The sequence below is a fragment of the Centruroides vittatus genome, unplaced genomic scaffold (genome assembly GCF_030686945.1).
Source record: "Centruroides vittatus isolate TY-2023 unplaced genomic scaffold, ASM3068694v2 contig_790, whole genome shotgun sequence".
Taxonomy (NCBI): domain Eukaryota; kingdom Metazoa; phylum Arthropoda; class Arachnida; order Scorpiones; family Buthidae; genus Centruroides; species Centruroides vittatus.
The window spans coordinates 971,357-994,854 of NW_027122510.1; the positions used below are offsets into that span (position 1 = coordinate 971,357).

Consider the following 23,498-nt stretch of genomic DNA (forward strand, 5'->3'; position numbering starts at 1 on the left):
AGTATGAATGAATGAACTAATCTTAATTTTACATGCAGGAACCATAAACAATGTCCGTTAAGACTTCAAACCTGTTAATTCCTCCAAGAATTGATGTTTTCTAGCCCTTTTTTTTTCAACTTGAGAATACCGTCGGTAGCGTAACCAAGAGGGGGCCCAGATCCCCCTTACCTTTATAAATAAATTAAGAATAAAATTAAGTAAGTACAAAAAAAATATTTGAATGTGACAAATGCATATTTACACGTATATCTACATTATTTAAGAATTTACTTTTCATCCACAGCTGTTCAGGGGTAAATTCTACACCCCCATAGATTCTAGTTAATCTAGCGAATACATTATAGCGAATTATATCCATTTTAACGTCCTCGAACATAAAACTTATCAACTATTAAAAAATAGTCAATTAAATTTAAAAAATAAAATAAAATAAAATAAAATTTCTCCTTATTAAATTTGATATAAAATTTTACTGGAGGCATTTAAAAATTAATTTAACAATATAATAACCATTTATATATTATTATTATAATTTTATTCGGCAGAGATTTATTATAAAATCAGAGCAAGTTAAATGAATGGAATTTTATTGTCATTACCTGTCCATCATGTGATTTGACAACCTGTCACCCGATCAGAAAATAGAATTGTGAAATTTGAATAGTTTTAAAATTTAAAAATTCAGGAAGTGAATATAGGAAAATTTATTATATTTCAGACAGAATTTGATCATACCTGTCAATATAACCTATATATAATCACAAAATTACAAATACCAATTTACTTCTTATATATAAAGATTCAAAATATAAAATAATATATTTCTACTTGGAGTCAAATTTATGTTAAATTATTATAATTTGTTCTTTTTTTTTATTAACTTACGTCAATATAATAATATAAAACTTATTGTACTGTACGTACTGTACATGCTTTGTTCCTAGACACAGGGCCCGAAGTTAAAAAAAATAGAACGATTTTACCATTTGTATTTCTTAATTTACATATAATTCTATAATTTTAATTAGACGTTATCAGTTTATGATGTAAAATTATGTAGAAAAGCCCCAAACTCCTGGGTCCAAAAACTCTGTGTCTCAGAGGAACAAGTATAACTGATGATACACAATTGCAAAGGTAAAAATTGAATAATTATATAATTTCTATTAGATTTTGCCAGTTTATGACGTAAAATTATCTAAAAGGACCCTAAACTTATGAGTCTAAGGGCTAAAGGGGCCCAAAATTGAAAAACCAGAACAATTTTACTTTTGCAACTGGTAACGTACTTTATAAATAAAGTCTAATTGAAAATATAGAATTATCAGTCTATAATGTAAACTTATGTAAGGGGCCCAAAACTCCTGTGACTAGTTGGCCTGTGTTTTAGAGGGGTTTAGGCCCCTCTGAAACACAAAAGTTAGAAAAAACAGAATAACTTTCCCTTTGCAATTGTGTTTCGTAATTTATAAATAATTGTCTGTTTATAATGTAAAAATATGTAGAAAGGCCCACACTTCTATGCCTAGAGGCCCTTTAGAGTCTTATTTCTCCACTAAGTACGAAACTATAAAAGTAGTAAGAATTAATATTAAAGGAAAAAAACATTTAAAAAAATTAATTATTGTACTTTTAAAAGATTATTTTCGTTATCACGGTTACAATTGTCTCCATTGTTAACGTGCTACTTTCATATTTAATAAATACACACACTGAAAAATATTTTACAAATATTATAGGGAAATTTTAAACATGTACAAATGTATAAAACAATAAAATATTTAAAAAAAATTGTTGTTTTAAAATCAACCATTTGGGAGTCATTTATGTGCCAATCCATTATCATAAGTAAGAAATAAATAAATAAATAATGTATAAATTTATTTATTTAAAGCCGAAAAATTAGAATAATTTTAAAACTAAGTTTCAGCAGTTATTTAAAATAAATATTTATATTATTTTCATAAATTAAATCTACTAAAACTGCAATTTATTCATTTCTATCTTACGTTAGAAAACATAGAAAATAAAACGAACAAGGGAGAAAAAAAAGGAGAGAGAAAGAGAGACAGAGAGAGAGAGAAGATATTAAATTTAATTTTTCTTCGAATTAATTATGTGGAAATAAATTAAAATTACATACTTCATCCGACCAAAATTATTGTCACATTATTAAAAAAAAAATTGCTTTTTTAATAATGTTATAATTATGCAAATGATCGCGATTAAAATTAATTCATTAAACATCGGACAGTTATAAATAGCTATTTTATAAATACTTTGGTATAATTTTACCTCGAAAATTTTACGTGTTTTATTAGAATGACCTTGATAAACCGGCTTTTTCAACCGGTAGTACTCGATTTACACGTTGATTATTTGTGATTTCCGTATTAAAGGAAATGTTTCACCCGTAGGAATCTTTTGCATTTCTCGATTTTAAGGTGCCCTGATTCCAAAAGCACCCCAAAAAAGAATGAATAACATAAAAGAAGGAACAAAATTTTGTTGTATGGATGTGTACTTGTTTATATTTGCATGGACAAAAGAAAAATTGCCTGATATAAAACATTGGTTTGGACCTCCCCCCCCTAACAGAGGGCTCTAAACCAATCTTTTATAGGAAAAATTCCTCCGAAGAAGTTACTACTGTACGTGGAGTCCCCTAATTCAAATTTTTCTGTGCCTCACGAAGTTATAATGCGTTATTGTGTTACTGTGTATTTCTGTGTGTTGGTCTACAGTTTTTTCTTTATATCTCAGCTCCCCACGGGCCAAAAATTTTAAAATCTGGCACGAATACTTCTATATATAAGGCTTTAGCGCTATTACATTTTGTGAATTATAAGTCAAAGGGGAGGGGAGATAGGTAAGGATAAAAAGTCACATCTCGAGTGGGGTCAGAATTACTCGTACAATTCAAAAAACGATACTTTTGGATTTTTTTTAACATTAATAAAATTCGCACGAGACATTTATAAATTTACTGTTTTGTGTAATAATTACATCAAAATTAAAAGCGTTGGAAATAATGTTAAATTATTTAAATCGCTTGAGAGAAGCGATACGAGTATTTTTAACACCTTTTTGGACATCAGATGGCGCCACTGGTCATTGGTAATTTTGTTGCATTAATAAAATGCACGCTTAATAACTTGATATCGATTCAAATTCCTAAAGTTGGTTGTCAAGGTTTCACATGACTCTATACAAGATCTATTTTCTTGCTATCCATTTACTTTAGTGAAGTTTTATAGTTAAGAATAAGTGTGTATAATATATTACTTAAAAAAAAAAAAAATAGGAAATAATATATTCGTCATGAGAAACTGATAATTTTTTCTTGAAAATAAACAGAAATATATATATCTGTTACGCCTGTGTGAAAATATAGTACATACATTCAACAGTAAGAGAAATGTCTTCAGGTAGTTTGTAATAAATAATAATTTTTATTACACTTCGCTTATTTTATTTTTTATGAAGGCTACAGGCATGGGCATAATGTTTTAGAGGACACAAGCCATATATATTTTTAAGCTATTTCTTAAATTATGTGTAAATAAATAAAGTTTTATTATTATTATTATTATTATTTCATATGTAACATACTAAACACAAAACTTTACTTATATAAGTTACAAAAAGTTATAAATTTCAAATTATACTAATTAAAGTTGTGACGAAAATTACTGATTTTTCGTCACGACTTTCGTCACTTCCCTGTGTTTTAAAATACGGGAAATTTTACGTAGAAATCAACCTGCTACAATTAGTTAATGAAACCGAGTACTTAGGCACTGGGATAATTCATTTAAAACACACGTTAATTATATATTTATTAGAAACAAAACTTTTAATAAATAATTAATTTTATTATATTTGTATCCTCAAAAATGACTGATATTCGTATTAACATGGGATTGTATAATTCTATAGTAAACTCACCCGTATATTATGCTAGCCCAATATGGGCTAGCATAGTTGGCATAGCATGTATTGTGCTAAAATAATGGGATAGTATAGTACAGTACATAGCAGTATTTTAAGCTATAACAATGAGCTCAGTAGTTTATGTTGTATCCCGAAAACTGATAGAGGAATGGATATATGTTCATGTGTTACAGCTGGATAATGCGTTTACTTCTATTAATAGAAACCAAGAGGCCTTATATAACTCGACTTCCCATCCCTGGTATTGGCAGATCTTAAATATCTTGTCAGTGCTACCCTATATAAGAATGAATATTAATATTTCAATTAAACGGTTAACAATGCGAATTACAGTAAATAAAATTTTGATTTACGTAATTTGTAAGTATATAAATTGTATATCATTGTCATGTTGGTGGTATGATAATTCTTCAAGTCATATTAGATTTTTTCTGACAAAACTAATAATTATTTTAACAAAAATAAGTGTGTTCAAGTTGTATTGTAAATGTTATTGGGCTGTTATTTAGTAACAGGGTCATAACTCTTTGTATAGAAAATAAAATAAAATAAATAATTTTGCAAATAAGTAAGCATAAATGTAAAAAATTGGTTTATACAAGCATTTTCAACACGAATTTTTATGAAAGTTCATGCTGAATGTTTATAAATTCATTAAGAAAAAGCATTTTCATGTAAAAATTCCCACAAAAATTATTATATTTTTTAAAAATTTTATATCTTTAAAAAATTAGTGTTTTCAGGAATTTATGCATACAACCAATTTAGTTATGCATTATTTTAAAAATTGGATTGAAAAGTATGGCATAAATTCCATAACCCCTTTTGGGCTTTTATATCCCAAAAAATTATATATCCCATTTCTTGTGTGTTAAAAACGCAAAAATGGGATATATTTTTTATAAAATACTTATACAAAAATTTTTTTATAACAAACAATGAAAGAAATTAACACAAAATGAGAAAGCAAAAAAAAATTTGTTTTTAATGTAAATTTTTTGTAAAATTAAATGAATTTATGACGTTAAAGGTTTTAAAAAATAATATTTAGTCTTTATATTTATAATAAACTTAATTTTCAATATTATTATTGAGTAATATTACATATATATATGTTATAAAGTTATATAACATGTTATACGTTACATATGTATTTTTCTACAATTTTTATTTTTTCTAAAGTATAAAACAAATAAAAATTATATCAAAGGCTTGTTTATTATAAATTTCAACGTATATAAAACTTGTAAATATTTATAAGTTTTATGTATTATTACTTTATAAACATACATATTTTAATACTGCAAACCTATTTAAAATGAAAGTAGGATTTTTCCGTTTCCGTTATAAAGAGGTTTACGTTTGTAGGAAACATTTTTCTTGTATTGTTACGATGAAATAAAGGTATTGTTTTAACAAAGGAAAATAACAAATGTTAGGCTACAAGTTACTTGATTTCAATAAACTTCCATTCATTTAAATAATTCCGCCTTACACAGGTTGTCTGATTTTCAATTTCCGGATTATGCAGTGGCGCGTTATCCTATAAACAAAAAGGGCCTGTAAGTGAAATTTTCTAGGGGACCCCGTGAAGTTATAACGCTATTGGTTTTGTAGAGTGTCCGTTTTAGACAGGTTTCGCACAATTGAATATATTAAAAACGGTTTTTATATACTTTGCTGTAGCAAACATGTTAATGAACTTCTCAAGTTTTCCTCCTCCCCTTAAGGAAATTTATATTTTTCTCGTTGAAATTACTTTTTAAAAAGTTAAAAAATGTTGTTGTTGTTATTATTATTTTTTTAAATAAATAAATCAAAACTTGGACAAAATCGTGAAGAGTAATGTTTTATTACAAGCAGCAAGATATAGTAATACAAAATGTTTTGAATACAGAACATTACTTAAAGCACCACATCAATTTCGCCAACACATGTAGTAAATATACAAAAAATAAAAATAAAAAAAAAGGACATCATCTTGTTTATTCTCCAAGTTAACATTTCTCTCAATGAGCTGACAAGTTGATGACGATGTTTAACATAATAAATAAAAATCTGACACATCTTTTCCATGACAACAATTATGATACACCTTCTTAACTCTCATTTAACATACAAAATTCTATTATTATTATTATTATTATTTTAATAATATTTTAGAATTTTAATTCTTAAAATAATTAAAAATAAATTACAATTACCGAAAATAAATTACAATTACCGAAAATAATATTTTATTTTACTATCGGAATTTTCATGAACAGCTTTTCGAACGACTAAAAATCCCTCATTTGCATAACAATTGTATACTTTATGCGGTATTATTTGCATATTTTAGTAATTATTTTTTCGTTTTATTTATTTATTTATTTAATTTTTCTTAAATTCTCAAGCGACATATTTAAAAAAACGAATTAAAATATTTAAGTAGATTTTTTTTTCTTCTTCTTTTGTATTTTTAGAATTTAAGGCTGTATTTTTATGTGAAATATCTAAAAAAGTAATCAGCAAAAATAAGAATTTGCCCATACATTTCTATGCTTTTTTTTATCGATATGAAAAACATAAAATGGGGTATTTTTGGATCTACTTGTTCCATCGGGAATCAACATAGTTGGCTCCATCTAATAGCCATTTATCTTTTTTTTTTCCTTTTGGATATAAGGGGAAAAAAGTAAAGTTAAAGCACATCCTCTTAAGATTTTGTATAGTATTTTTGCCTTTATACTGAAAAATTTTTCCGTAGCCTCAATACTTAAATATATATTTAATTTTTTTTTAATAATATGCCAAAATCTTGTTACGTTCCTCTGAGTAATTCATTAGATATCTTGTTACGCTTGTTAAATTTATCAAAAAAAAAAAAAAATTATTTCCTTATGATGGAACAATTCAGTTTAGTGGGACAATTTTTTAAATTTTTAATCATATCTTTCCGAAATATTTCCTAATATTATCAAACATAATTTTTAATTGCCTCGATTTTTTTTATTATGATATTCTAAAAAACACATCAGAACAATTAATGGGGTTATTCTAGAATATTATCATAATTAAACTTATTTTCTTTGAAATTTTTATGCAATATTGTTTGATAAATATCAGAATATCAAAAAAATTATTACTTTTAATTGCTGTATTTTTTGATTTTCTAATAGAAAAAAACGCATAAAACTTAACGAATTTTCGAAAATTAGTTACGTTTCTTATTGAATTACGAATTGTTTTTTTTTTCATATAAATTAACATCATACAAGCATTTCACATTTAAATTTACATGCCTATAATTTATTAAATTTTTAATTTTAATTATTATTATTATTATTATTTTAATTTTATTTTTAAACATACACACCATCAATTTACCATCATTGCACTTTACAACAACGAACATGACCAACTCGTTACTTTCAAAAAATTTTTATTTAATTATAAATTATTATTATATTATAGATTACAGTCGAATACACAACTGATCTATAATATTCTTTAATATATATATATATTAATTATCTCAATAACGATGCTTATATTCATCTCAATGACCTCGATGACAGACAGGTCAGTCGTTTAACATAATCGTTTACGTTCGTAGATACTCTCATAGTTAGGTTATTTTTAAATAAATAAATAAATAAATTATATAATAACAAACATAAACGATACTTTTTGAAAATTATACAACAAAATTTAAAAATTCTATCACCATTTTTTTTGTATCTTCGTCTCCTCTCGAGATACAATTCTCAGGAGATGCTCGAGAGTAGGAAAGATTTTCTTGATCAGATAATCCCATAAAACATATTATAAAATAATTATCATAAAACTTTTTATTTAAAATTCCTCTTAAAACAATTTACTAATTAAAAATAAAACGATAATTATAAATTAAAAAAATAATAAATATTCTTTTTTTACTTCATATATATAGCAAGGCATTATGTATATCATCATTGATAGATTCGCTTTATGTACTTCGTTCTGTATACATATGTCTGTGTATATATACATATACATATATATTTTTATATATGTATATGTATATAGATATAGGTGTGAGGAGAAGCGATAAAAATATTTTTTTGGGGTCTGTATAGATGAAGAAATTAATTTTCGGGGGGGGGGTATTTTTTTATGCTAAATATTACGCCTTTCAAACTGATAAATAAATGATTTCTAAATGTTAATAACTATAATGTGAATGTTTAATTGTTCAAATAATTTTATTTCTTCTTGAAATCTAATAATTTCTAAATGATTTTTCTTTGTTTTTTTTGAAATTATTCATTAAATTCCAAAGGCCCTGTTGATTTGCAATAAGGCAACTTGTTTCCCATCTTCAAAACTTGTATCAACTGTGAAAACTGCGTGTATTTTGAAAGGCAAATATATATATACATATATATATGCTTATCATATACACTTGTTTCTTTTTATAATATATTTCTTCATATACTTTATGAAGGAATATTATATTAGGATTATTATTAATTATTTATATATATATATATATATTTCTGTTAAATACAAATAGAAAATTGAAGGGTATATCAAAGATTTTGATGACGTCCTATTGAGTAATTTTAGGACGTTTGCTCCCTAGTTTTGTGTGCAAATTATATAATGCACTGAGCTACTCGAGTAGCCTTCGAATAGTTTCATATATATATATATATATATATATTCTTTTTATACAAGTTGGCTATTACACATAATATAGCTACAGTGGCAATATATCACCTTCTAAATGTATTGTTTTTTTGAGCAGATGGTTGGTTTTCTCTTCCACGAAAATTCGAAATTAGTTTAACTACCTAGATAAAATCATTTTTCTGTTTTACCTAGTGCTTATATTAATTAAATACCTCCTAATTCATCTATGTAACAGCGTGTAAATTGGGGTTTTTTTTAATAAGGCGTGTTGTTGTGTTGTTGTTGAGTTTTTTCTTTGTTTTTTTTTATAAAATTCATGCTTCGATACGTTCGTGTAAAGTACAGTTTTTACATTGCCACTGTTACATAAATGGAATATATATATATATTGTATTTGTATTCAAAAAATGGTAAATATCCTCTCGAAATAAAGGAAAAAAAAACAATTAGGATTTTAGTAAATTATTTTTTAACTTATCTTACATTATTTCTTGATGATAAATCGGCTGAAACACTGGATCAGGCAGTGCAGACCTTGTTGATAGTAAGCTTCTACAGTATATAATCATTTAACCAAATTCGTGTTAAAAGATTTTCTATCCTCCATTTTTTAAATATAATGTTATATATACAGATCGATCTCTCTTACTTCAAGAGAATAATAAATAAATTTACAGTATGTTCATCTGTAGCTATGTTGTTGGTTGGGTTTTTTTTTTTTCTTGAATGATGGAAAGTTCTCGTGACGAATAGCATGGTCTTTTCCCTTTTAATATTATGATTTTTCTCTATTTTTGATGATTCTTCTTCAGAGAAGACCATTTTTTTCTCCCCATTCTAAAACTACTCTACATTAGATAAGCAATATGCAGGTGATTCAGAGCAGAAGACTGTATCTACCTACAAAGGTGCAGGAAGGAATCAAGCATTAAAAGCAATTTTTTTTTTGTCAGTATATATACATATAAGTTCACTTCTATTAAGATTTCTACATCTACTTTCGGTGATTTGTTGGTTTTTTTTTAGATTTATTTATATTTTTGAATAACCAAAAAGACAAGGGTGCCATTTGAAGAGAAGGACACTGCCATTTCGGTTTTTCAGTAGAAAATATTAGAGCAAAATGAATTAATTGAGCGTGCCACTGTATTTTCTTTGTGTTTATTTTTTAGATGATAGTCTTTATAACTTGTTTTAGATGCTGTTTTTTTTTTTTTTTAGATCATCACTCCCACCGGCGGTTGATAACTTCTTCTTTTTCATTTTAACATGGTGGCGGAGTGGTGAATAAAAATCATCCTCCACCAACAGGTATTATGTTTTCTGCTAATACGTCGCTGATATGGAGGTAGATAATCCAGTACATTAAGTTGAAACATACGAAACATACCGGAAATACTACCCTGGAATATTTATCTATGTCACTTGGACTTACACCAAAAAGTTTATTTGGACTTTTATAAAAGGGAGATTCTAAATCTGGTATTCCATTGATGGTGTTTTCAAGTGTTGATGTTTTGGCATAACATTTCGGTTCTAAAACTTTCAATCGCACTTCCTACAGAAAATAAATAAATAAAAATACAATAAAATATTTTAAATACAATTAAATTTTAATTTTATTCCAAAAAAATACATAAATTACGGCTTTTAATGCTAAATTAATGACATACAATCGAACACAACCAAGAAAATAATGTTTTAGATTATATTTTTGGGTAAACTTCCTTTAAAAAATCACAAAATTGTTAAAAATTCACTAGAAAATCATGGAGGAGGCCTGACGTAAATATATATATTTTTCCCCTCCCTAAAAATACTGCATTAAATTTACTGGCTGATGATTTTAATTGACGATTTATTTTAACTTTGAATTTATTTTTAAATCATAAAAAGATTTAATTAATATCTATTATACTTAAATTAATTTTTTCTTTAATTTTTAGAATGAGAAATCTCTAAAAATATCAGGAATAGAATTATAGAAAGTCATCACTGACAAATTATCCATTAATAAAAACCATCAAATTTCAATATAAAAGTTATCCAGGAGGCGAAAAAAAGTCATTAAGAAATAAAAATCATCTAAAAAATCATCCAAAAAGTCGTTAGCTAATAAAAATCATCCAAAAAATCACTAAGCGATGATAATAAAATCATCCAAAAATCGTTAATTAATAAAAATTTATTCAAAAAATTGCTAATTAATAGTAATAAAATCATCCAGAAAAATCGTTAATTGCTAAAAAAACATCTAAAAAATCTTTAATTAATAGAAACGTGTTCCAAAAATCGCTAATTAATAATAATAAAATTTTCCAAAAACTCATTAATTAATAAAAATTCAACGGGAAAAAAAGCTAATTAATAAAACGCTCATTCAAAAAATGTTAATTAATAGTAATAAAATCATCCAGAAAAATTACTAATTATTTAAAAAAAGCAACTAAAAATATCTAATTATTAAAAATTTACTTCAAAAATCATTAATTAATAGTAATAAAATCACTAACTTTTAAACATATATAAAGCTTTTCTTAAATAAAATCACATAAAAATTACTCACTTAATTGATTATTAATTACTTCCTAAACTTTAAAACATATTTAATAAATAAATAAGTTTATTAACCTGTAATTTATTTAAGAGGATAAATCATTTAAAAAATCATCACCATCATCATCAACTAATAACACTCTTAGAACTTCAAATTACAAGAAAGTAATTAATTGATGATAATTTAACACATGATTTTCATTAATAATGTAAATTTTTATATAAAAATAATATAAGTTTATTAACCTCTACTTTATTTAATTTATAAGAAGAGAAACCTTAAAAAAATCATCATCATCATTATCATCAACTAAGAGCATTCTTATAATGCACTTAAGTTACAAGAAAGTAATTAATTGATGATAATTTAACACATGATTTTCATTAATAATATAAATTTTTATATAAAAATAATATAAGTTTATTAACCTCTACTTTATTTAATTTATAAGAAGAGAAACCTTAAAAAAATCATCATCATCATTATCATCAACTAAGAGCATTCTTATAATGCACTTAAGTTAGAAGAAAGTAATTAATTGATGATAATTTAACACATGATTTTCATTAATAATATAAATTTTTATATAAAAATAATATAAGTTTATTAACCTCTACTTTATTTAATTTATAAGAAGAAAAATCTTTAAAAATCATCATCGTTATCATCATCAACTAAGAGCATTCTTATAATGAAATTAAGTTACAAGAAAGTAATTAATTGATGATAATTTAGCACATAATTTTCATAAATAATACAAAATTTTTTAGAACATATTTTATATATTTATATATTATATATATATATTTTTTAATTAAAAACTTTTCTTATTATCCAAAGGTAATTTCCTAAAAGTGACAGCTTTCATAATTATTGTTTTGTAGGAAAATTGAGGCAACATCAGTAATTGAATATATGCGTGCATTCTTGCAATGTTTCTAATTATAATAATGGTTTTCACGATATCCTAGTAACATACTTTGCATCATCAAAATTGAATCTATAAAAGAATGACTCATAAATATATTTAAATATATTCATAATATACATAATAAATATAATTTTAATTATATTTAATAGTTTAAAGAATTAAAAACAATTGCAATTTAAATCAGTTTATTCGCTAATATAGCCTATATATATATATATATACATTTTATCAAGTTTTCTCGTCTTGTAAATAAATAAAGATAAAATAAACAATATTGAAAGATATTTTTTGAGTAAATATAAATAAAATTTATTTATTTTTTATATTTTTTGAGTGAATTTATGAGTTTTTAGAGTGTTTTTTTAGAGTTTTATTGCGTAAACTTGTGCTGAAAGTTTTGATGAAAAACGTACCAATTTCTTGTAATTTAATTAAAATATTTTAAAATTAATATACTGTTTATAAATTAAAAAATATACAAATATAAATTTTTAATTTTTTATTCTTATTATTATCATTATTTTTTTAAATTTAGATTTAAAAAAAAATTATAGCGTAAGTTGTCTCCAAAGTTTGCCTGAATTAGTCGAAAACGGGTGCATTTTCAACAAATTATCTCAAATTTTTAATACTTAAAAATTATTATTTTAATTAATAAAAATTAAAATTTATTAAATTATTATATTTTAAAGTAAATTTTATAAAATTAAATTTAGAATTTGGAATTTTATTTTGTGTTATGGCGCCGAGTTATGCCGAAAGTTTTGGCTGAATCAGTCGAAAGATGAGCCATTTTTTTCGATAAATTGATTAAAATGTTTTAAATTTTCATATTTTAATATTAAATTAAATCGATATGTTTTTATATACGTTTAAAAATTAAAGATAAATTTAGAATTAATTCTTCAAAAAAAAAATCTGGAACAAGACTCGAGTTATAAAGAAGACATTTCTATAGATTTTCATATAAAAATGAATAAGGTTTTTTAGGAAAAAAAAATTCTAAAAAAATCTCTTTACTCTGTGTGTGTGTCTGTGTGTTTTTTTTTCCTAAAAATTTCATTAAATTTCTCAAATTAGTATTTTATATTTAGAATGAAAGAAATTTAAGAAATTATGATGAAAAGATCTAAGAAAAGGTACTTTTAAATCTTGGTACGACATCAAAAGAAAGATTTTTCTTTATCATTATAAAAAGTTCAACTGAACTTTATTTTAAAAAAAGAAGAAGAAGATGAAAGGTAAAGAGAACGAGATTATTAAAAAATCATAACCATTTTCATATCTTGAAGAAGAAATGTTAAAAAATAAAATATTTAAATTTAATCTTTTAAAAGTAAGTTCTTCCACGGAGTTATGGCATGTAATTAAAAGAAAGGATAAAAAATAGTGTATTTTTTAAAATAAATTTGTGATATATATAACACATAGACGTATAGACGTAAATCACAATGTATAATTAAGAATACAGATCAAAATTATCCAAAGTTTTTAGTATATAATGAGTAGATCTGTGGTGTACAACGCTGCGAAGATTTCAAACATAACACACGAAGTACACGAGCGCAAAGTTACTACAGATATTATAATTATTGGAATGAAATTTGAAAAGTTGTAGACCTATAAATTCCCACTGTTATATGTCTGTCTGTCGTTTCTTAATCTCGAGAACGAAGTTAAGTAAATGAAAGTCGAGATATAAATGGAAAGCTTACGTGTAGGAGGCCCCGATTAACTATATACGAACTTCAGAGTTATCAGGAAAAGTATGATGTACAGAGGAAAATCAGTACTAATTTGAGATCGAGAGCATATATTGTAAATGAAATAAACTTAAAATTATGACATTGTCACAATAATTTTGGCTCTTTTAGTATAGAATAATATACTATATATCTGTAGTATACAATATCTATAGTGAGTTTACAGTATGGATATTTACAATACGTATCTTCAGCGTACAGAATAAATTAAGGAAAATATCAAAATGCAGATGCGTATTGCGAAAATCTGCAGAATATAATTAAGAATAAACTCAAAAATTTTAGTATACAATGCGCAAATCTATGATGCAAAATCGCCGTGTTATGTAGGAATATATAAGCGAATATTCACAAAGATTTCATGTGCAAGTTTAAGAAGAAACTGTAGATTTATATAAAATATCAATAGAATGTCTGTTTGTTTGTTTTCTATACACTTCTAAATCATTTGACTAATTGGAGTGGTTTTTGTGTAGGATCATGCAGTTATTTTATATGAATTTTTAGTTAAAAAACTCCCGAAAAATCGCCGCCGTTATTAGAGGTTCGAATGTAATTACAAAAAAAAAATCAAGCCCAATAAATTATAACTAACTGTAACACTATTGTGCGTAAACCAGAAAATATATAATATATAATTAAAAAAATAAGCTGAAATTCTCCACAATATAATATATAAGTAATAAAAATATCAATACCCCTATAAAATACATTTTACACAACTAAAAATACCCTTTATCAATAGAACTGATCTTAGAAAAGTAATCAATATAATTTAATGAAATTTGGATATTATCATGGAACAATTCATTAATTATTAAGGAGAAAACACCTCAGAACATTTATACTTTTTGATTTTATTCTTTAGAAAATTAAGACACGGAATTAATATGTCTTATTAATGATTTATATCTCCATTAAAGTTACCGAAATGAAGGTATTAATGCGAATAATACTCGAAATTTATACACAGAATTTTATAATTTTGATTTGGATCAATATTACAAATTTTATTCACTTTTTTCTGTTAATTTTGCCTTTAATTTTCTGGTAATTTTGGACACTATTTTATTAATTTTGGAGACGAATACACAATTAATTCTGGAGCAAATATTTAGTTATTTTAGAAACTAAATTCATTGAAAAATATTTTTCAAAATTAACAGAATACGTCCCCAATTAATGATATTTTAGACTCCAGTATTTAGCTGTATTCTATTAATTGCAAAATTAGTATATTTATTTTTTGGAGAATTGCATCCCACTGATTGTAGATATAATTTATCAGTTTTGGTAACTATATTTAATAAATACTCTGTAGAGGTTTGTCTGTCCTCTTTGAATGGCATCAAGCTCGAGCGAATGGCCTATGCAAACCTCAACAAACGTTTTGATGCCTTGTTTTAACTGTAATGACACGTGGATCCGATGGAAAGTGACAACGCTTAAGTTTATTGTCTAAACACAGTTTATTTTCCCGTTAAACAGTTAGCTAAATATATAATTTTTTCCCTTACACGAGAGAGAGAGAGAGAGAGAGAGAGAGAGAGAGAGAGAGAGAGAGAGATTGCTCCGTGCAGATCTCACCTATTTTCCTGTATTAAAGTCTCAAATGGATCAACACACATGCTTCGAAAAGTACTAGTGTATGGTCCCAATAAACACAAGAAAATGATCTTGGGAAGTCACAGTCTAGTCACAGTCCAAAGAGTTTTAGGAAATCATCAATTTTAAGAAGTCGTGAACCACAGCAGTCTCCTTTCCGACGATGTCAGGTTTATCCGACTGACTGACTTTCTGGGTTTCCATTAAATTCCCTAAAACCCATCGGATAATCCCTTTTGAAAGCATCTTTCTTGACTCTTTTGCTCCTTGCCTCTCTTAGCCATCCTTCTGAGTTCTCATTAGATTCCTGAAGACCTATTGAATAATCCCTATTGAAAAGATCTATCATGATTCTCTTCCTCATACAGTCTCTTGGCCATACTTCTGGGTTCTCATTGAATTCCCCAAAAAAACCATTCAATATTTCCTCTTGAAAGGACCTCATGTGGTTCCTTCCCTCTCTTGATCATTCCTTTGGGTTTTTAACTTTGATATTCCTGTTTTCTTTGTAGACAAATCGAGAGTGTTTGGTTGTTGTTCCTGATAAAAGGAAAAGAGTCAATTCGCTCTCGTTATCACGTGGCATGTTGTTGATAATGATAGAGAAATGTTTTCAGTGAAGGGTGTTAGACCTAGAATTCCTTTTGAAATTATATTTATATGGAGAATAAACGAATTTTTTACAAATTTGTATTGTATTTTATTAATAGTTTCCTTAAAATAAGAGAATCTTCACAGTTCTATTAATTTTAGAGAATAGTTTCAATTAATTTTGACTCTAATATTTCAGTAATTCTGGGGCGTATTTTTTAATTTTGGAGATTAATGTTCCGTTTATTGAAGACATATACCATTGATTTTTGAAACTAGTAACGTATTGATTAGAGACTAATATTTGAGAATATTCTCTGACTATTCCTCTATCTTTTTCCCTAAATATATAATTTTCATTTATTTGTTTGTTTGTTTGTTTTCTATACACTTCTAAATCACTTGAATTAAATGATTAAATTGACTAGATTTCAATTAACTGAGCTATAGTTCACCAGTTTTAAGGCTAATAATTTACTGATTTTGGAGACTAATTTTCTAATGGTTGAAGGGATTAATATTAAAGACTAATATCCTTAATTAGAAACTAATATTTTATTAATTTTAAAGAATATTTCTCTCATAATTTTCAAATATAACACCCGTATAACAAGAAAACAATTAAAATATTTCGCACATATTTCCAATTCTTTCCTTTGTACAAACAAACATACGCATACTCTACATGTTAAGCATTATACATTCCTCTTTACACGTTAAAAAATACAAATTTAATCATCCAAGAGGTTAAAAAAGTAAAACGGTAAGAAACTTTTACTTCACGAACTTGGATACACGATACTTCTTAATAAAATATAATAAAAATATAAACGAATGAACGTAATTACGTTATTTTTAAGTCTTAAGATTAAAAAAAATCCATCAATGATCTGTTACAAAACACAAATGATTTAAGATGACGTAGAAAGCGAAAAAAGATGTCAGAAAAGACAAAAGGGAAGGGACGTTATAATGGGAAAAAGAGAAAGAGGGTAAGGAAATTTTACAAAAGAGAAAGAAGGACGTTATAAAGAGGGAAATTATACATTAGGAAAAAGGAATGAGACGTTAGAAAGGAAGAAAGCAGCATTAGAGAAAGTGAAGTTAGGAAAGGGAAGATGTTATAAAGGGGAAAGGGACGTTACGATAAGGAAAGGAGACGTTATGAAAGAGGAAAGAAAAGTTAGTCTGCCCACAATTGCGTTTTCATATATAAACAATCTGTCAAAGGAGAGGCCTCCCGGGAGGACTTTCCTTGGGAAACTGGCCCATATTTAGGTGTTACAAGCATGAAAGAAGGGTTAGATAAAAAGGAAAGGGAACGTTAGAAAAAGGGAAAGAGACATTATAAAGAGGGAGAGGAAAGTTGGAAAAAGAGAGAAAAATATTAGGAAGAGGAAAGGAGAGACGTTATAAAGAGGGATAAGAAAGTTAGAAAAGGGAAATAGACGTTATAAAGAGGGAATAGACGTTTTAAAAAAAAAGAAAATGTTAGGAAGAGGGAAGGAGACGTAATAAAAAGAAAGAGGAAAGTTAGAAAAGGAGAAATAAGGTAAGTAAACGTTATAAAAGGGAAAAGGAACATTAGAAAGGAAAAAGCAAACATTAGGATAAAAGAAAAAGTAAGAAGAAGTTAGAAAAGGGAAGAACTCGGTAAAAAGGGGGAAAACTCGGTAAAAAGGGGGAAAACGCGCTAGAAAGAGAGGTATATGATCGTACAAAGAAAGTAAATTTTTTTAACTTTGAAAAAAATAAAATAATAATAATAAAATGAGAAAATGAAATTTAAAATTGTCCAATAATATTAAAGAAAATATTTTCCTTTACAAAAATCTAATTTGTAAAATTTTCCAACTGATAACATTATTATTTCAATTTCCGTCAAGGGCGATAGATACTGTTTTTTTGGAATAGTCGTTTTTAATTTTATTTTATTTCTTTTCTTCGATGAATGAAGGGGTAGAGGAATGCAATTTTTAAATTTGTTTTCCCCTCGATGTAAAGAACAAATAATCGTCATAAATTTATTGTTCAATATTCAAATAAAAAATCTAAAATATTTATTAAATATAATTAATATTCGAGTGAGTTTTTTAAATAGAATTTATACAAATAAAATAATAAAATGAAATTAAATTAAACGTAATTTTATAATAACGACAATAAAAAACTGTCACATTAAATTTAATTATTAAAAATATTATATTATTTACTTAATTAATTTTTATTAAATTATAAACTTTGTTCACAAATAAAATGTAAAGCTTTAAGAATTATTTTAAATACGATTAAAATGAAATTTAATTAACTAAAAATTTGTTAGAATGATATACATTTTTATTTTCATAGTATTAAAAATTAAATTCTTTAAATAAATAAATTAATTAATTTTATTTCTGTATTTTTTTATTTCTCGATGCAAAAGTATAATTTTCTAACTGTTAATTGTCTATGTATTCTAGAAAAATTCTAGATAAATCTAGAAAAATCAGTTCTGTAATTTCTAGAAAAATGTAGAAAAAGAAATTCTATAATTTCTAGAAAAATGAAGAAAAAATAATTATAGAAATTATAGACAAATGTAGAAAAACCAGTTCTAGAAATTCTAGAAAATGTAGAAAAAGTAATTCTAGAAATTTCAGAAAACGTAGAAAAACTAATTTTATACGTTCTAGAAACATTCTATAAAATCTAATTCTAAAAATTTTAGATAAACGTAGAAAAATTCTAGAAATTCTTAAAAATTGTAGAAAAACTAATTTTATACATTTTAGAAACATATCAGAAAATATATTTTGAGATGTTCTAGAAAAATGTACAAAACTAATTCTAGAAATTCTAGAAAAATTCTAGAAGACTAATCAGAGATTAAATTAAACGCTGTATAAGGTCGGACAACACAGCCATTTTAATTGATAAAAACTACTACTACACAACTTCATTAAGAGGTAGTAAGTAATAAACGCAGTTTAGAATTTTTCTAAAAGTAAATGATACTAATACAATAAAAAATTGAACACTTTTCAGATCAGACAAACAGAACGTATTTTACTATTAACTAATACTACTTTTACTATTACTATTACTATTATTATTATCTTTTCATTAAGAAATAAGAGTATTTAACATAGTTTTATTTATTTCTAGAGAAATTCTAGAAAAATACTAACAAATTTTACACTCTTTTAAATTTAGACAAACAGGATGTGTTGTAATAATAATTACTAATACAATCACTCTAATTAAGAAAATGATATTTAACAGGTTATTTTCCTCTAGAAAAATTCTAAAAAATAATAATTTAAAGCTAAATATTGGTAGCTTCCAAGGTCAGACACACAGGATCTATTTAAATAACAAATACTATTTTAATTAAGTAATATTTAACATAGTAGTATTCATTTCTAAAAAAATTCTAATACTCTAATAAACTCAACATCCTAAAGGCCAGACGTACAGAACGTACTTTAATAATAAGAACTGCTACTGTTCAATTAAGGAAACGGTATTATTTAACACAGTCTTATTTATTTCAAGAAAAATTCTAGAAAAATGTTAATAATCTAAAACTAAATCTTAGCACATTTAAGGTCAGACATGCAGGACGTATTTTAATAATAAATACTACTACTACTACCATCCTAATTAAGGGGGGGTTGTAGTATTTAACATAGTTTTATTTAAATTAAACTTCAAAAGGTCGCTAGAATTTGCCTTCAGGTATTTTTGTTGATCTTAAATTCTCTAGATGCTTATATATTTTCAAATTTTCTAGTAATAAAAGTTTCTATTCTAATTATAGAATGTGAAATAAAATCTTTTAAAACATCTTTAATGATTCATTTTATATTGAGTTTAATAGGAGTTTTAATTTGATTTTAAATTTAAATATACGCTTTTAAAGGTAAGAATTCATTGAATTGTTTTTAACAAATATTTAATTATTTTATATGTTTATTTTTCTTAAATTTTATTTGTTTATTTAATAATTTTTTAAATATAAATTTCATTATAAACAGGGGTAGTGACAGGGTTTACATTGTTTTTAACACGTGAAGTTATACATATTTGTGGAATTATACACGTAGATTTAATTATATTATTAATTTATTTTAAGAATTTTATTAAATTTTATATATTTTGTTTATTAATTTTATAATTTTTAAAGCTTTTTAAACGTAAATATCACTATAAATGTGCACACAGCGTTAGAAAGTTATGATCGAGCACCATATCAAATTACACACATTTAATGACTTAAATAATATAAATAAATAAATATTTTGTCTTTATAATTTATATTTTAATTATTATATATAAGTTATTTACAATTTATCGAGTTATTCTACTTGTATCTATTGATATCGACGTACTTCGCCTCTTATCAAATATATCAATTGTCAATGCAATCAAATTATAACAAGAGGCTATGTAATTATAATTAATTTACATCCTAAGTATAATTATAACAAATTTTAAATTTATAACTAGACTATATATATGTGTTAAATATAATTATTAATATTAACAATATAATTCCATATATACAGAGAATAACATGCTATATGTATTAATTACTATTATTTATATGTACCTTCTGGCATAAAACAATAAATAAATTAATAAATAAAAGGAAAAAAATAAATTGGGGAACGAACCCACATCTATAAGGATATACTTTATCGCCTATTACACATTAAAATATCCATACTGATATTTTAATGATTGATTTACGAGCTGGATATGAACCAATGACTCAACTGTACCTGTACATAAATGTAAGAGTTGAGGGTTTAGATCCAATTCGTATCAAAAAACGTACTCAAAGAGGCAAAATGTATAGTGTTATAATGCGTATTTTGCTTTAAAGAACAAATGAACAAATAAATGTAACAGTACCTGTAAATAAATGTAAGCGTTGAGGGTTCAGATCCAATTGTGGAGTACTAATAACGCATGCACAATGACAGAATTTATATTGTTTATTGTTTGTTATTATGTATATTGTATTATTACACGTATATATATAACACGTATTTTGTTTTAGAACTGGATCTAAACACCCGACTCTTAACCATATCTATATATAAGGGTCGTGAATGCATATCAATTTTACATATAAGTAAATTTCATTTAATATACTCAACTTTTAACTATTATCTTGTTTATATTTAACCATCAAGCCTCATATTTGAGTTTTGTAAACTAATATAGGTCACATGTACAACTAATTTGAACTGTAGTAATATATTACATTAATTTTAGTTACAATTTCTGTTATAACTAATTAGACATATCAATATATCTTAACTATAACCATCAATATAATATATCCCAATCTATATCTGGACAGAAACTAACTACATATGCAAATATTTACATAATTAACACAATTTAGAACACAAATCTTAATTATAATTATTAAAGTAATTAATTTAAAGTTATATTTTTTAACCAGCAGAAATTATTATGCTGGGCTGCAATTTTTGTCGCAGTGCTCTCAATTTTAATAGTGTCTTGCCCCTGTAAATCATACTTTTCCTGATATCAATAGAGTCATGCCAGTCGTCTATGTAACTCCGTTCAGGGGAAGTTTTTGAATTGAAATTACGTGACTTCCGGTTCAGAGACCTGCAAACATCCCAATTAAGCATAGTTTCTTCAAATAAAAGGGCATACTTTAAACTAATTATATATATATATATTTTATTAGAAACTGTTTAACAACACAACTCAAATCTCTATTGAAGTATATAAGGTGATACAGAAAAACACTGCTCTTATTAGAGATTGTGCAGTACTTTAATGCATATTAATGTTTTATTAATATAGAGTATTGTTCTGTATAGATGTACAAAAATAATATTTAACTTTATAACAATGATTTATGTCTTCAGCGACTATATTTTACATAAAATATAGCATTAATATGCGGAAATAATACTAATTGCATTTACATTTTCGATCTCATCCATCAGGCTGTTTGTCTGCCCTACGTTAATCTCGAGAATGGAGTTAGATAGATGGAAATCAAGATCAGATATGTAAATTTTATATGCTGGAAGTCTCGATTAACTATAGAACTTCTGACCTGAACCGGAAGTCAGGTGCTTTCAATTCAAAATTTTCTCCAGTACAGGGTTAGATATTTGGCCGACATGACTCGATGGTTATCAGGAGAAGTATGATGTAAAGGGGCAAAATAACCCCCACTAAAATCCAGACCAGATATAGAGAGCTAACCGGGGATCGGAGGTATATACGAACTTCCGGTCTAGAACGGAAACCACGTGATGTTTTTAAATTAAAAGATAATTAAAAATTGCAGGCTGGCATTGTGACCATGTCACAATAAATAATTGCACGTTAAGCATACTTCCTTCTAATTAAAAGAACATAACTTTAAAGTATATATATATATTTTTTTTAATTAGAAGAAATTGTTTAACAATTTACCACTAAAACTGTACAAAGCGATATTGTATTTTATGTAAAAATACAGTAGAACCTGTCTAAACTGGAATCGCTTCCGGTTTAGACAGGTTCTACTGTGCAGGTTTTACAGAGGTAAATTATTGGTGTAATGGTAAATACTATTGCTATTTACCTCTGTAGCAGAGGAATTAATCAATCATTGTCGTCATTAGGTGCTTACAAGAAAAATAAGTTTCCAATACTAATTATTATAAGCAGAGAAAGAATAAATGTACAGTACGTATGTGTGTCTGGCAGTAAAAAACCTCATCATTAATTACAACAATGTCATATCCCTCTAACGATTTTTAGAATTATTGAAGTTTTCAGTCTTATCGTTCCCTCTAATCTACTTCAGACATAATGTCAACTTGTGATGTCCGAATGCTATTATCCAAATTAAACTTCCCAACACCGTGCTCACTTCATTTATTACAAGTGGTTAAACACGAATTTATGATTCTTAATTATATTAATTTTATTGTTTTTTTTAAATTAATAAATTAAAGTTTGATTTACCTCAAAATTAATGATAAAAATGTTCCATAATTAATATAATTGTGCGCTGATTTCTGAAGAAACTGGATGCAGTAATAGAAGCAAATGTACCGATTTTTCAAGAAATAGGCGCAAAAATTAATGTAAAACTGTAGATTTTTGAATTAGTGAACAATTGAGGTAATTTTTAGAAGAAATAATGTGTAAAAACTATAATTTTTTAGCCTAATTTCTCAGCAAACAAATGTGCAATAGTAAAACAAATACAACAACTAAAATAAATACGATATGCCAATTTGTGAATAGGTTTAGCAATCGATACGTGTTAGATTCGAGGAAATAAGTGCAAAAATTGATTTAAATTTATGTTTTTTCATGTGAAAATTGGAGAAAAAATTAAAATAAATATTGGCTCAATAATAGAAGCGTGTTACTTTGTAAGAACTATGTGCAACAATTAATGGTA

The 23,498-nt window shown here is 25.6% G+C and overlaps 1 protein-coding gene across 1 annotated transcript in view; it reads right to left on the reverse strand.

Annotated features, from left to right (window-relative positions):
- Positions 1–8,828: 8,828 nt before the first annotated feature.
- The window catches only part of LOC136981745 (gamma-aminobutyric acid receptor subunit beta-like), a 91,028-nt gene continuing 76,358 nt past the window's right edge, over positions 8,829–23,498 (reverse strand). Inside the window, exon 8 of the mRNA XM_067278105.1 lies at positions 8,829–10,171. Coding sequence (XP_067134206.1) covers positions 9,908–10,171 — 264 coding nt within the window. The 3' untranslated portion in view covers positions 8,829–9,907. The remainder of the gene's footprint in view (positions 10,172–23,498) is intronic.